At 38.8% G+C, this 14,260-nt stretch overlaps 1 protein-coding gene across 2 annotated transcripts in view; it reads right to left on the bottom strand.

Moving 5' to 3' along the window:
- Window positions 1-9,430: 9,430 nt before the first annotated feature.
- Window positions 9,431-14,260, bottom strand: part of GAB1 (GRB2 associated binding protein 1) — a 127,891-nt gene continuing 123,061 nt past the window's right edge. For both annotated transcript variants that reach the window (XM_060012090.2, XM_060012091.2), the window contains one exon: window positions 9,431-13,980. In XM_060012090.2, coding sequence (XP_059868073.1) covers window positions 13,822-13,980 — 159 coding nt within the window. In that variant the 3' untranslated portion in view covers window positions 9,431-13,821. The remainder of the gene's footprint in view (window positions 13,981-14,260) is intronic.

The following is a 14,260-nucleotide window of genomic DNA, read 5'->3' as shown; positions in this document are numbered from 1 at the left end:
CTTCCCCCATGTCCGCTAAATCCCAGACTCTGAGGCAGGGCTTGGGTGGAAATATAGCCAATATTTTATAATAACTATAAATGGAATATAACCTTCAAACATTATGAATCACTATGTTGTATACCATATTGTACACCAACTATGCTCCAATACAAAACAGACGTAAACAAAAGGCACCTGAGAGGCATGAGTGGAGCCCTAAATAGAGCCCAGAGGGGCCAGTTGATCCCCAGCAGTGATCCAGGTGAGAAAAGATACAGGATTAAATGAAGGCAGGAGCAGAAGAGAAGAGAATGGACTTAAGAAAGAGGGACATTTATTATATGGGTAGAGAAAGAAGACTGAGAGTTATAAAAACATGTTAATAAGAAGTCTTTACAATCAAAATATATCACAAAACATGCATTGATAGCATGAGGGTGTCAGTAACACATTTCTCTTCCTGAGGAGGTCTCTCCCACCGCCCTGGCCATCAGTCTGACCAACCATGTGCTACCCAGCCCCCTCTCCAACTTGTCTCCCTCTCCTCTCTTCTCCATCTTTCTTCAGCTACAAAAACAGGGAATTAGAGCAGACTTGAACCACACATCCCTTAAAAGCTGAGTAAAACTATCTAACTAAAATGTCACAGGAAATCATCAAAAGCTGTTCAATCTGCCCCATCCGATATGGGAATATGATTGTAAACTTTACTAATGGTAACGAGAATTAAGTCAGTTCTGTCAACTGTTCGTTTGGTGAATTGGTCTGATTCCGTAAGATGTAGGGTGGAAACTTGGTGGTAGATGGCTGAAGGAGGTGGAGGAAAAGGTCATTAGCGTTCAAGGAGCTGAGAGAGGCTAGTGTTCCGTATGCACCGCTCAGGAGGATATTAAAGTCACCCAGAGCACTGAAAAAAAAATAGGAAAGAGCAGACAGTGATCTATGGGGTGGAGTGGGGGTGAGGCAAGAGGGAGTGACCACTGAAGGAGAAGGGGTGACCACGAGTCACTAGATTATAGCAACAAGAAGAGTGGTGTCTTAAGCTAAATTGCTAGGGATTGGGGAGGAGGGAGCAGTGCTGGACAGGAAGGGAACCCACTTCCTGCTCCCAGGGCCGGGAGATAGTTCCACGTGGTCTCCTCAGGGGAGCCGACATTCCATTAAGGCAAATGAGGCATGAAGTGGAGATAAGGTTTTTCAGAGAACCAGAGGAAAGGCTTGGCAAAGGGAGAGGGGGCGAGACGGTGGTAGCTGATGGGATGATCATTTGGAGGTTAAAAAACTGGAGATGATAGTGACAGGAATTCGGGGAAGGTTGGGGAGACTGCGGATGAGAGGAGCCCTCAGGTGTGGTGACTGATAACTGTGGTTGGGGTGGTGTTGGCAATGGGCAAAGAAGACAATTGTTTCCTCCTATTGTAAGCCTTTGAGGGATCGTCTCAGCTCAGAAGGTTTCCATCTTTGCAACTGTAGAAGGAGGACAATTGAATGTTGGTAGCAGCGTTATTAATAACAGCCAAAGAGTGGAAACAATCCAAATGCCCATCAGCTGATGAATGGATAATTAAATGTGGTGCATCCCTGCAATGGAACATTATTCAGCTCTAAAAAGGAATGAAGTGCTGATACATGCTACAACATGGTGAACCTTGTACACATTAAGCCAAGTGAAAGAAGAAATTCACAAAAGACCATACAGCATATTGTACGATTCCATTTATAATAAATGTCTAGAAAATGGAAATCTACAGAGGCAAAATAGATTAGAGGTTGCCTAGGGCTGCAAATAGGGTTGGGGAAATGGGTAGTGACCACTAACAGGTAGGAAGTTTCTCTTTGGAGTGATGAAAATGTTCTAAGAGAAATTGTGATGATGGTTGCACAACTCTGAATATACTAAAGACCATTGAGTTGTACACTTTAAATGTGAATTGTATGGGATGTGAATTGTATCTCAATAGAAAAGGAGGGCAGTAACTCCTGTTCTAATTAAACAAAATATGGATGTGAGATTTCTTTGGAAACCAAAAATCACAAAATACGTACGAGATCACTAAGGCAAGTGTACGGACACTTTCAATGAGGGTTGAAAGAAAAGGGTGAATATTTGGGGGCTGGTCAGAACTGAGTAATTGAAGCTATAGCTTCAAGAAACTTTTACAGTTGTAATTCTGTGAAAGAACAGTCATATAAGTTTATTTCACTTTTTGTCAGGACTTCCCTTGTAGATTCGGTTTTATGCACAAGGGGGCGATGTCCACCAAACAACAAAAGTTCATAGGTGCTGGGAATATGCATATATAATCTCGGGGAAAAAACAAAAGTATAATTAAGAACAGCTGAAATTTATAAGTTGCATTAATACATATGAATTTGCTTATCAGTGCACATCTGGAAAAACAATGTGAAAGGGATACTTTTTGTGTTTTGAACTATGTCATTGTATTATTTATTCAAAATATATAGAAAAAAGACTTCATAAGGAAGATTATTTTGTGCTCTTATTTATTTAATTTATTTTTTAATAAATTTATTTTGTTTATTTATTTTTGGCTGCATTGGGTCTTTATTGCTGCACACGAGCTTTCTCTAGTTGTGGCGAGCAGGGGCTACTCTTCGTTGCGGTGCATGGGTTTCTCATTGAGGTGGCTTCTCTTGTCGCGGAGCACAGGCTCTAGCTAGGCACGTGGGCTTCAGTAGTTGTGGCTCGCGGGCTCAGTAGTTGTGGCTTGTGGGCTCTAGGGTGAAGGCTCAGTAGTTGTGGTGCATGGGCTTAGCTGCTCCGTGGCATGTGGGATCTTCCTGGACCAGGGCTTGAACTGGTCCGTGTCCCCTGCATTGGCAGGCAGATTCTTAACCACTGTGCCACCAGGGAAACACTGTGCTCTTATTTAGATTGAAATATTAATTTGATAAAAGTGATGTGAAGAATATATGCAAACATATAGACGTTATTTTGAATGTTTTTTAGAATGAGTGCCAATTCACACTAATAGCTTTTAAAAAACATGTTCTGATGAACTCAAGGATTTCCTGTGTATTATTTATTCTTACCATTCTGTTTTCTATTTCTTCTTCCTTCTTTCCTTCCTTTCTTCCTTACTCTTTCCCTCCCTTCCCCTCTCTTTCCCCTTCTTTCTTTCTCTCTCTTTCCTTCTTTCTTTCTCTTTGTTTTTCTTTTTCTTTTTCTTTCTTTCTTTCTCTCTCTCTTTCCTTCCTTCCTTCCTTTCTCTCTTCTTTCTCTCTTTTTTTCTCTTTCTTCTTTCTTTCTATAGGAAAGATCAATTATCTGTTCAATTATTTTTCCATTTTCTACTATCAAACTCTTCAATAGAAAGGTTGAAAGAATATTACAATAAGTACTCACTACCTTGACAATTATTAATATTTTGTTTTATTTAAATCTGTTTCTCTACATATACATGTATTGTGAGCAATTTTTTCAGATGCTCTAACCCTAAATATTTCCACATGCATCCATTTGATGAAGGCTATTCAACTACAGTACCATAATACTGTTATTACACTTGAGAATGAGTAATTCTTCAATATCGTTTATTATCTAGCCCATTTACAATTTTCTATTTGTGCCTAAATTGTCTTATACAGCTTTTTACCCCCAATCAAGGTTTACATATGGTATTGTGGTTGTTAGGTGTTGGAGGACAGAGGGAAAGAAAGTACCCACCGAACTGAGAAGCCATCTTGAGACCAGAAACTGAGGCAGGCAGCTCCATATAATCAATAGATCAGTTTATTACAGGGTAACTTCCTCACAGGGTGGGATTGTGCAATGATCCAGAAGCATTCGCAGCTGCACTCTATACCACCAAGAGGCCATTGTGCCATGTTGACAATTTTATAGTTAACCGAGAGTGCACTTGTAAGTCCAATTTGTTCATAAGTCCAACAAAGTTAGCCCAGGTACCCAACCAACACAATCGGCTATGTAGTACTGTACTGTAATAGGTTTATAATACTTTTCACACAAATAATACATTAAAAAAAAACACAAAAAATAAACATTTTTAATCTTACAGTACAGTACCTTGAAAAGAACAGCAGTACATGGGACTTCCCTGGCGGTCCGGTGGTTAAGACTACGCACTTCCACTGCAGGGGGCATGGGTTCGATCCCTGGTCAGGCAATGAAGAACCCACATGCTGCATGGTGCAGACAAAAAATAATAAAAATTTTATAAAAAGAAGAGTACAGTAGTACAGTACAACCATGAAGTGTGACGTTTGCTGATGGATTTTTAAAATAGATATTCTTGTCTTTGTAACACGTTTCTTTTTTTACTTCATGTTGATAAGAATTTTGTTTTTTAAACCATACATAGATGTTGAAATCTATCAACCAGTTTTCTGCATTAATTGAAATGATTGTGTAATATTTTCCCCTTTAATTTACTGATGTGGTGTATTACCTTGCATTCCTGAGCTCCTGTAGGATTCGCATGATTTCTTTCTTAAAAGTTTGGTAATATTTATTGGAGATTTTGTCTGAGCCCAGAATTCTCTTTGTAAAAAAGGCTTTTAATTATAAAATTCATTTTAGGTGACATAGGACTATTCAAATTTTCTTTTCTTTACTCAGTTGTAGTAAGTCTTTTATAATAGCCATTTGCTCATTTTATAAAATTTTCAAATTTATTTGCCTAAGGTTGTCCATAATATCTTTTTAATCATCATTTTAATGTCTGTAATATCTGTAGTGATATCCTGCTGTTTTAGTGCTATTAGTTACATACAAACATAGGATTATACTATGTTTAGTTATATAGCCTTAATTTTTACACAGCAGTATATCTTGGAAAAACCATTCATGACATTAAACGTACTTTTATTACAACAGTTAGGATGTTTTCCACTAGCAGAACCTATCTTTCAAGTAAAATCTTACACTTATCTTCCAATGTGGAAACAGAAGAAGTAGAGACACCCTAAGTAAAGCAAGGTGAAAGGGCATTGGACCTCCCAAACTTGGCCTCCCTTTTGTTTCAGAGGTCTCTCTTGTTAGAGGAACACACTTGAAAATTATTGTTCTATATTATAAATGGCTATATACATATGTATGCACAATTTAACCAACCCTCCATTGTTGAATACACTTCCAACTCCTTGGAGATAAATTAAAATTATTGTGCATACATTTGATTAATTCTTTAGGGTTAATTCCTTAAAATTCAGTTGCTTGGTTAATGGTTAAGTATAGTTTCAAGACATTAAAATTGTAATAATAAACTGCTCTTTAAAAAAAGTTGTACCACTAGACTGTGAATTATGGAGAACAAGACTGGGTCTGTTCATCTCTGAATACTCAGCCTTGCACAGTACTTGGCATGATGTAGATTCTCAATAAACAGTCATGGAATAAATGTAAAAAACAAAATGTTGTACCACTTTTTGCTCCCAGTGGTAGTACAGTAAGTCCCCTACATACAAACCTTCAAGTTGCAAACTTTCAAAGATTCCAACGTGCGTTCCATCATCGTCAGGCGTGAGTGAAATTGCAGCTTGCCCTCCGTGTCCTATTGACGATCCTTCAGCTCTACCCTCTCCCACCTCCTCTCCCTCCTCCAGTCAGTAACTCTTCTTGCCTGTTTACTTGATGTCAGCCCCTGTATGCCAGCTGTTGTACTGTACTACTGTACTCTTCTTTTTATAAAATTTTTATTATTTTTTGTCTGCACCACGCAGCATGTGGGTTCTTCATTGCCTGACCAGGGATCGAACCCGTGCCCCCTGCGTAGTCTTAACCACTGGACCGCCAGGGAAGTCCCATGTACTGCTGTTCTTTTCAAGGTACTGTACTGTAAGATTAAAAATGTTTATTTTTTGTGTTTGTTTTTTTATGTATTATTTGTGTGAAAAGTATTATGAACCTATTACAGTACAGTACTACATAGCCGATTGTGTTAGTTGGGTACCTAGGCTAACTTCGTTGGACTTATGAACAAATTGGACTTACAAATGCACTCTCGGAACGGAACTCATTCGTATGTAGGGGACTTACTGTATATGCCAGTGTTCCCTTCCCCACACCTGTATCCAAATTGGATATCATTGAGTATTTTAAAATATTTGAAGGGATATTATTCAGTCTTTAAAATAATAATTCAGATAGATGCTTAACACCTGGGAAGATATTTATGACAGCAGTAAATGCGAAAAGCAGAATCTATCTGCACATTTGCAGGCAAAGAAAGGGAAGTAACACAGATTGCAAGTGTTTTTCCTCTCCTCTCCCACCATCCCCCAATTTTCTTTAGTTATACAGTTTTGCAATATGAGAATAAGAAAAAAATATATTCCAGAATCCAAGAGGCAGGAAAACTGGCCCGTGTCAGTTTTCAACAGGGGTAAGCCACTCTAGCAATTTTAAACCAAAAGAAATTTAGTATAGAGTTAACAATCACTAGCAGGTGTATAGGCCTTTAGGAATGATTCTCAGAACAATGCCACAGAAGAGCCAGACATGGAAACAATCAGGAATCCGGGTTCAAGAAATCACCTCACTAGTGGCTGAATCCAGGATCACGTGCCCATGGCGCCATGAGGGTGCAGGAAGCTGCCACCACAGACGTGGGCTCCAAGAATATGCCATCTTAGCTGTCGACCAAGGATTAGGAACCATCGCTTCATCTACTAAAAGTGAACGGCTTGATTTAACAATACTGATGCTTCGCAGAGTTCCGCCTCTCGCTCCACTGAACTGTTTCTGACTTTGAATGTGACTGGTGGAAAGTGGAGGATGGGCCGGGCCCTAGCTGCAAGGAAGTCTGGGAAATGTAGTTTTTTATCCTTACAGCTTCTGAAGTACACGATGGCACTCTAGAAAGAGTTTGGATCAGCTGTTAAGCAAGCCAATCTTCCACAGACCCTTTATTTCTTTGATGGTTTGACACGGTAATAAATACGATTGTGAAGGATTTTCTCTGTTTGCTCTGTCTGACCTGCCCTCTTGCCTTCTCTGCCTTGCCATGTGCCCTGAGAAGATGACCTCCATGTATTGATATTACATCTCTTGGGTTATTTCTGGCTGCTGGTTGTCTTTAGCCAATGGCAAGTCATAGGAGAGGTAACCTGACTCCCTCCCTGCTGGTCTGCAATTGGTAGTGTTGCGTCCTTTTACCTAAGGCTGAAATGTCTGCTGGTGGACAGCTCTTGCTGGGTGTAACAGCACCATTTCCCTCCTCAGTTCCAAAAGTGCTGATGGCTTCTTACTGTTGCTAGTGGTTCTTAACCACCCCTTGTTTGTTCCCTTCACCCAATCTACAGATTTGCAACAGTTTCTTCATTCAACTCTCTTCAATTACTCCTTTGAATGTGCCATCTTTTCCTGCCAGGGCTGTGACTGATGTAATGACAGATAAGACAGTTTTTATTCTAAGGTGCATATAGCTAGGTAGATGAGCTAAACACAGCCATCTATTATGGACTGAATTGTTCCACCCAAAATTCATGTTGAAGACCCAACCCCCCGTACCTCAGAATATGACTGTGTTTGGAGATGGGGACTTTAAAGAGCAAATTAAGGTTAAATGGGTCATAAAGGTGAGGGTCTCATTCAATATGGCTGCTGTCCTTATAAGAAGAAAATATGCCACCAGGATTCCCATGTCCAGAGAAATGGCCAAGTGAGGGTAAAGTGAGAAGGCGACCATCTACAAACCGAGGAAAGAGGCTTCAGAAGAAATTAAACCAGGCTACACCTTGACCTCTAGCTTCTAGCCTCCAGAACCGTGAAAACATAAATCTGTTATTTAAGCCACCCAGTCTGTGGTGCTTTGTGATCGTAGCCCTAGCAAATTAATATACCATCACAAAAGCCCAAAGTGAAAACCAGAAGAGACTCGCCAATTTTGTGACTTTCAGAGGAAGGAGCTAGCACCTCTGGGTGGGGTAGTTGAGGGAAAGCCTTGTGGAACTGTTCAAGTTGAAACTTGAAGGTTGGAGAGAATAACATTACCGACTTCACAGTATTACGAGGATTAAGTAAGAGTGACTATAAAACACAGTGTCTCAATTAACTGTTGAATAGCTTTGTAATTTATAAGGACACAGAGCTAAACGCATAGACCCACGTTCAGCACTATCTCCTGACTTCCTGTGGCCTACTCTTTCCAGGCTTTGTCTTCTGACATTTTAAAGTTCTTAATTCTCAATACACTTGAGTTCCTTGGTCCTTAAGGCCCTCCATCTTTAGTGTCATCTCTTAACACTCAACTCTGCCTTTGTGATCGCTAGCCTCTTAAGATGCTGCCAGCGATCCTTACTTCCTGGTATTCATGTCCTTGTATGTCTCCTCCCACAATGAATAGGGAGTAGACCCAGAGAAAGAATCTGTCCATCCATCCATCCATCCATCCATCCATCCATGTATGCTGTGCCTCTATCTATGGAAATGGGGACGGCACGTTTGAAATCTGTAGGGCAGGTTGGCAGCCCGGAAATTCACACAGGATTTCTATGTTACGGTCTTGGGGCAGAATTCCTTCTTCTGTGGGAAACTTCAGTTTTTGCTTTGAAGGCCTTCAACTGATTGGATGAGGCCCATCCACACTATGGGGGGTGATCAGCTTTACCTAAACGGATTGTAATGTTAATCACATCCACACAGTATCTTCACAGCAACGTCTACACCAGTGTTTGAACAAACACAGGGGCACCACACCCTAGCCAAGTTGACACATGAACCATCATGATACCATATTGGAGAAAGTGGGCTTTTAAAACATTCATGTGATTTTTTCTTTTCTGTACCACCACATACTGAGTCCTCCAAATGCTCTGGGCACCACACACAAAATCAGAGACATGTTGAGCTACGAGTGAATCACCAACATAACCATGATTAAAAGTAATAAAGTCCTGTCTAATGAATTATAGGAATAAACTTTAGGAACTTAATTTTCTTCCCCAATTTCCCAAGTATGATCTAATGACAGAGTCAGAGCTGCAAAATGCTGTGACTTATGGTAATTCTTGGGGTTTTATGAAGCATTGGAGGTGTCTGAAAACTTTCCTAGAAATGAAGAAGCCCAGCCAGCTGTCATTTCCCAAGTCATGTTGGGAATGTATTTCCTGATGGTAAAGGTTGCATACAGGCCCTTACTTATTGGCCTTTTACTCAACAAAGTGCTGGTAGCATTGGCTACATGAAGGAATAACGCGCATACGCGTAGGGCAACTGGGTCTCAGGAGCTTTTTCTATTTGGTTAGAGCATGACTATTATATTTAGCATGATTTAGTGGGATCTTTACTGCAGAAAATGAGTGACCCTATAGAAGTAGAACTGCGAAGTGTAGTTAATGGCAGAATTGGGTTTTTGATTTAGATAAAGACTCTAAGGAAGAGTTGGAAATAGAAGTTTTATGTCCTTATTGGGTCACAGTTTCAGTATCCAAATTGACTACTTAAGGTCTTGAAACCAAATTGTTTGAAAAGTTTTATTTGGTAGCAGAAAATATCTACAATAGGATCTTTACAAAAGAAGATGTGCAAGAGGGGAGAAATAAGTTTATACATAAGATTTTGCTGTGGAAATTTGGAATGATTATCAACAATTGATTTAGGTTACAAGAACTCACACAAAGCCATATCTTTTTAGTAAAGGAAGCCAGAAGCTATGTTAATCCCTTGACGAAACAGTCTGTTGAAACTCACAATATGCATTATACTGATCCTAAAGAAAGATAAGTCTATGGAGGATGAACTAAATTATTTCAAGCTGTAGTGATATATAAACAAATTTAGTCAGATTAAAACCAATCATCTCAACAACCCGACAAGTGATTTTTCATCAGAACAAGTCCATGATGTCTACAACATTCATTTGCACCATGGCTTTTTCACCTCATAGTTGTTGGTATTTTAAATTATATACAGATTTACATATAGCTGATGTTATTGACAATAACTGTTATCCTGGGATATGCCCCTCTCTCTCTCTGTATCCACTTGGTTTGGTCATGTTATGTCAATCCTGTTACAGACCTGACTGCTTATCTACCAATGGAGGATAAGACCTACCACATGACCCAAAGATAGGAATAAAAAGATTCCGTCTCCCTTGTTGTTTCTAAACTGTTTAAGGCTAGTATATTTTTAAAGGATAATTCATTTGAAATACTAACACCAATCCTTTCAATGCGCCAAATAAGGAGGCACTAAGAGTGTTTGGGAATATCTAAGAATTATGCCTATGGTATAGTGTACAGGCATAAAATAGTCAACAGTTTAACAAAATATAAAAAATACTGTTTTTGCTAAAGGGGGAAAGCAGACAACTTCCCACTAAAAGAAAAAGAAAAACAAACACTGGTGTTCAATTTCCAGTTTGAATGCATTTATGACTATGAAGATTACGACCTCCGATGAATTAAATATAAAGAGTCCAGAGGGAATTATGACTTATGACATTAATGTACAAGTATGGCAGTATTTCTATATCAAATTAAACTTAGTCTATGATTAAATACAATGCTATATATACATACACACACTCATAGTACCTTTATGGAATTCTCTAAAACGCTCACAGTAGCTTATATGGTATTGATAAAAATAAAGATGAAAACGTATAGAGTGTAGATAAAAACCACTTTTATAGCTTTCTAAGGTGATGCATCCTGTGGGTTAAATAGCTTACATTATTCAAGTCTGAATTTTGAGTTTTGAAAGCAGAGCTGCGCACTGGTATTCAAACTTTCATAAAATTGTACAGTTTTTCAAAATAAGGAATAAAAGGTAGAGATCATCAAACGTGGGAGAAAAAAACTTCTGATTTATAACACAACTGTTACACAGTTAACCAGTGGTGTTCAACCCATGCCTGGCCAAAACTCAGCTTCTTGTGGGCGATTAGGGGTATTAAAGAGTTTGATTCAAATTTTGTTTTTATAAAAGTGTGTAGTTTAAAAACTTAGTAAAAATGCACATTCTAATGTGTTACATACACTATTTTACCACACTGGAGTCTGCTTATGTATAAACTTCCACTACCAGGATAATTTACGTTTATATAAACCTGGGAATACAACTTTATCTATTTCTAGTTAAAGAATCTCCTGAAATGTGTGTTTAAACCCTATTATTATTTGTACTTACTTACATTTGCATGAAGTAAAATTCGCTTGATAGCATGTGAATAAAACAAGGCATAGAAACAGACTGGCAGCTAAGGTTTCACCAACTATCTATAACCCCAATTTCACATTTGTGTTACTTAGAAATGTTATTCTTAGTAATGTTCTAAGACAAGTAAACATAAATGTGGACTCAAAATACAGTTACACTGATCAAATGGACTTTCCAGGCTTTACATATTGGGCTTACACAAGAGTTTACTTAAAAGAGATTCTAGTGCTAAAAAATCTTTGGGAAATACCACTCTATAAGAGACTGTCTTTTCATTTAATTTGTTAATGCAATGTTTAATGTGATTTAGTTTAACAAACTGCCTAATTTTCAATTCTTAAATTACTCTGCGTAATGGGAAAATTCTACAGATTTGAGTGCTGCGGCTCTTCAAAATGGTAACTTGCAAAAAATTGAGAAATTACACTAAAAAGTTCATTATTGCCTTAGACTCTTCTGATAGGTAGCTTTTAAAACGAGATTTCTTTTTTTTTTTGCGGTTCGCGGGCCTCTCACTGTTGTGGCCTCTCCCGTTGCAGATCACAGGCTCTGGACGCGCAGGCTCAGCGGCCATGGCTCACGGGCCCAGCTGCTCCGCGGCATGTGGGATCTTCCCGGACCAGGGAACGAACCCATGTCCCCTGCATACGCTCAACCACTGCGCCACCAGGGAAGCCCCCAAGATTTTTGAATTAACAATGTATTTACTGTTGTGTTCTAAATCTCAGAGTATGTTTATCCTCCATGCAACACAATTTGGTGTCTTCACACATCAACTGCGTTATGTGTTTTGACAGTTGAGGCACATTTCAATGATTTTCGACTCTATTTTGTGGTTTCATTATAAAACAGCTTACTCACAGCAAACTCAAACAATGTTTTTTTATTTAAAAATCCACCTCAAAATTCAGTTCTGGGTTTTAGTTTTTGTTTAAAAAGAAGCAAACATTTAAAAGCATTAAATGTTACTTGTCTACAATTCATCTTGTTATGAACGTTTTTAGCTCATGGAGGGGACATAAACCCATTACATTGATTAGGCACAGTACGGTGACCAAGGGGCCAGAAATCAGGGCACATCTGTGTACTCAGGTAACATTAAAGGTCTGCATGGAGGGAAACATGCCTCAGCTGTGGGCTCTTCAATCTCTATGCCCCCTCCAAACACTGTTAGTAAGTCTCAAATCAGTACATAAGAGATTGTATGTAACTTAGTTAAAAACCAATCAAACCAATAACTATACCTGCTTTCTAAATTACATTGCAAAGCCAAGACAGATAAATTGTAGCCTTACTATAGATAATGTGTGGTCTTGCTATAGGACCATGTTATAGGTGAGAAAGAATTATACGACACCTCTGGTGGTTTCAGAAATCTGGTTGGAAGAGGTCCATGACTTTAAGATTTCACATTATAGCAAGGCTCCAATATTTCTTGAATTGGGGCAGTGAATATAAATCACAGTACACAAGCCTTAATTCTTTTACTGGAAAAGCAATAGGTGCTACATATGAGAATCACTTATATAACATCTGTTTTTTTTAAAAAATGCAGATACAAAATATTAATTGCATAGGGATTTAAATAGGATAAGGCCAAGAAGAATATTAAGTAAAGTTTAAAAAAAAACATAGGGCACTATGGTGTCAAAAGACAGAATTTCATTCTTCGAGTAATAAATCTGAATGACTGTCTAATTAAAAATCACAGTATGTTGCTATAACTAACAGTGAATGTCAATTGTGCCATTAATTCCAAACTGGAAACCAGCATTAGAGGACTAACACGAATACAACTAAAGCTCACTGTCTAAACCTGATCATTGTATTAGCACATCAGTGCCTGGTACGTACCTGATTAGTTATATAATCTACACTTTGCAAATAACGTAAAGTTTAATACATGTTGAAAATGTGAGAGCACATCGTCACCACATGCCATCAGTGAGTTGTACGCTTACTTGATAGTGTGATTATTCACTCTTTCCAAGGTGTAAGATCCCACCTGGCAGAATCTTCACGTAATGAGCCCAAAACACTGTAATTAACAAAATACAAGAAAGTCCCACCACTGAAAACCAAATGTCCATGAACCAGAGAACAAAGTCCTGACACCAGTAGGTACATGATGCTTAGTACTTTGGAAGGCAATGAATGATGAGTCCAACTCTACTTTGTAGTTTAAGCTAACGGTTACCCCATTAAGTTTCAGGTAGAAAGGTATTTTGTGAATCTACTTCTCACGTCCTGTTGTTACCCTGCAGCTGAAAGAGCAATTTCCCAGTGGAAAGTAGCTTAGTTCACGTAGCATTGTTCTTAAGAGTAGTGTGAGGAAAACAAGAACTCCCAACAGAATCATGTTAAGGTCCATTCGGGAATACCCAAACCAATGCTTTAAATGAAAAAGTGCATAAATACAGTAATACTACAAGTGTGTTAACTACGAAACAAATGTTTCTCTGGGAACCAAACAACAGTATTTTCCCACATTATTTACATGTGATGAATTGTTCAGATACCACAAAGCACCATTTACACGCTCAATGGCTTGATTAAGTCTGAAAGGTCCTCTGACTTCGACTCTGTTCAGTTGAGGGTCTACCTAGAGTACAAGGGTCAAGTTATCTTCAGTCAAACAGGATTTCTCCTTACAGCTCAGTCCTCTTTTGTTCAGAGACATCAAAGCGGCATTTTCACTTCACATTCTTGGCTGGCGTTTCAGACTCTGTGGACTGTCTCCCATCGGTCCAGGCTTCACGGGTGCTCTTCAGAGCCAGCGTCTTCTGTTGGTCAACCACGACATAGTCCACTCTCTCGTCAGCTACACTGCTGCCTGAGCCACTGCTCTTTTGCTAAAAAGCAAAGGAAAAAACCCCATAAACCTCCACAGAAAAAGCGGTGCTTCTGCGTGAACTCCAGTCTTAAAACACAGACACATATGCACTGTGAATAACTCTTGAAATTCTACTGGGTCACCAAAAAATCAGTTTAACAATGTTGTCTCTCTCCTAACTGTACTCTGTTTTTCCCTTAAGTTTAAAATTATTATATTTAAGAATTCAAACTAATGCTCCCATAACAGATGAAATTCTTAGAAAAGAAGGAGAGCAGCCCCCTGGTTCACCTTAAGAG

Source organism: Delphinus delphis, chromosome 5 (genome assembly GCF_949987515.2).
Source record: "Delphinus delphis chromosome 5, mDelDel1.2, whole genome shotgun sequence".
Classification (NCBI taxonomy): domain Eukaryota; kingdom Metazoa; phylum Chordata; class Mammalia; order Artiodactyla; family Delphinidae; genus Delphinus; species Delphinus delphis.
The sequence above is the reverse complement of the archived record's forward strand: the minus strand, read 5'-3'. Positions and strand labels throughout refer to the sequence as shown.